The 2,076-nt window shown below is 34.4% G+C and overlaps 1 protein-coding gene across 2 annotated transcripts in view; it reads left to right on the top strand.

Annotated features, from left to right (window-relative positions):
* Positions 1-1,546, top strand: part of LOC106468537 (calnexin-like) — a 32,164-nt gene extending 30,618 nt beyond the window's left edge. For both annotated transcript variants that reach the window (XM_022396873.1, XM_022396874.1), the window contains exon 16: positions 1,334-1,546. In XM_022396873.1, the coding sequence (XP_022252581.1) occupies positions 1,334-1,531 (198 nt within the window). In that variant the 3' untranslated portion in view covers positions 1,532-1,546. The remainder of the gene's footprint in view (positions 1-1,333) is intronic.
* Positions 1,547-2,076: the final 530 nt, after the last annotated feature.

The raw sequence follows: 2,076 nt of genomic DNA, 5'->3' as shown, positions 1-2,076 counted from the left end.
AATGTCGAGATAGTTATCAAACGTTTCTTAAGAAAAAACTATAGCGTGAAAACTAGAACAAGCACAAAATGGTTATGAGATTGGTCCCACGAACCGAGCCCGTGCTGAAAAGTTAATAATAGTTGAGACAACAGTTGATGTAAACAGTTTGTTGATAGAGGGAATCTGTGATGTAGAGACCTAATGAATTCCTTCATTGGCTGTACCCTCTGCTGTGTACTACAGTTTTGCTTCTTCACAGCTTGGTCAGTAAACCAAAGAAATACAAGTGTGTATATAATACTGAGTCCTTTTAAATCATCACCTAAATTAAGTTCCAATTAAAATGTACCAATGCATTCCGCACAAGGATTCTTGTTAAGATGGTTTATGTAACATTTGTTGCAGTCAATTGTAATCATTGGGTATTTTGAGAATTTATAAGAGTAGATTCCAGTTTGGAGACAGCTTGTTTGTACCTGATGTTGTCCGTTTGTTACTTTGTTTAACTTGTAATGAAGTTTTGTTCAAGCTGTCTCCAAACTTTATTATATTACAGATTTGATTTTTCTGTTATTGAGTGTGTGATGAGTTGTCAGTTTGTTAGCAGACATGGTGGAAGTGGATCCAAAGGAAGACCAACAATCATCCATACCTCTGGCTATTGTACTTTGTGTACTGTGCTATTCCAGTGGCCTTTTACATTCGTCACATCAGAAAACGGGTTCTGGAGGTACCACATAACCAAAAATTATTTTATAGCATTCACTGATCCTGCTCTTCCCAGATGATAACTAATCCAAAATGCCAGCTCTAAGAATAGACTCTGGAGTTTTTTTGTTTTCTCTAGTTATATTTATTTTGCTCTCAGCACCCTGATCTTTTAGTAGAAATATACAAAACTTGTTAAATTAACTTGGCTTGATCTGTGTGAGGCACACAGTTAACGTTTTTCTTTAATTTCCTGTAGTTGGTGTGATTTTATATTCTTGTTTTCCAACTCGTCATTTTGATCAAGCTCGATTCATTCTCCATACTGTTAATATATGTAGAGATGATAAAGGTTGGCTACAGTTCAACATACTAAAAGTCAAATCATACATTTAAACTTCAGAATTTTTTATTATTAACAGTGACGTACATTGCCAAAGCATTTTGCAGAGTTAAAAGACTTGGCTCTGAGTAGGGCCTAAATTTGATTTGTTTTTGTGTAAATTTTACCAATATATGTTGATACTTCAGACTTTTTTTTTATACTGAGCCTTGGGTAATTCAGAAGAGGCCAAGTGTTATATTTGTAGTGAGCTCCCTGGCAGTTAGAATGCTTGCTTATTAGATAGTTTATCTTCCTTAGGAGAATGTATTAGTTCGTTTAGTGAAGTACACCAACAAGCACCCCTGGCTTTGGGCAGTCTACGTGCTAGTTATAGGCCTTCCTGTTGTTCTTTTCATCAGTTTTTGCTGCACTACCACACCTACTAGCAAGGTAAACTTTCTTAATAATATTTTAAGTATATTATTTGTGTCCAAAAAGTGTTATAGGTTTCTATGAATTTAAAAAATTTATATATCAAGAAAGTGTGTTTTACTATCAAAGAAAGGAAATTACAGACTAATTTAAGAATTGAATAGATCCAATGGGGTCCAGTCAGACTCCCAAAACAGAGAGAAGTTTTTGAAAATAGGGAATTCACATTTTTATATCAATTGTACCTACAATGTAGATACTCAAAAATTTGTTATTTGTTTGGGTTTAAGTGCAAAGCTACATAACGGGTTATTTACACCGTGCCCACTTTAGGTATCAAAACTTGATTTTTTGTTGTGTAAGACCACAAGCTTAATTCTTAACAATTTGAGGTCAATTGCACACACAGACACACACAGGTGTAATGGAAATAATTAACCCTTGAATACACATTTCCTTCATTAAATGGTGTTTTCATTTATTGATAACATTATAAAAAAACTATATCACACTAACCTCTTCTGGTTTATCAAGCTCTTCCTCTTCAGTTTCCTGCTCCTTTTCTCCTTCCTCCTCCTCTTCATTACCTTCTTTTTCATCCTCACTTGGCTGTTCTTCTTCTTCTAAAG

This window comes from Limulus polyphemus, unplaced genomic scaffold (genome assembly GCF_000517525.1).
Source record: "Limulus polyphemus unplaced genomic scaffold, Limulus_polyphemus-2.1.2 Scaffold3047, whole genome shotgun sequence".
NCBI classification, from domain to species: Eukaryota; Metazoa; Arthropoda; class Merostomata; order Xiphosura; family Limulidae; genus Limulus; species Limulus polyphemus.
Note: the sequence above shows the minus strand (reverse complement) of the source record. Positions and strands in the feature narration are given on the sequence as shown.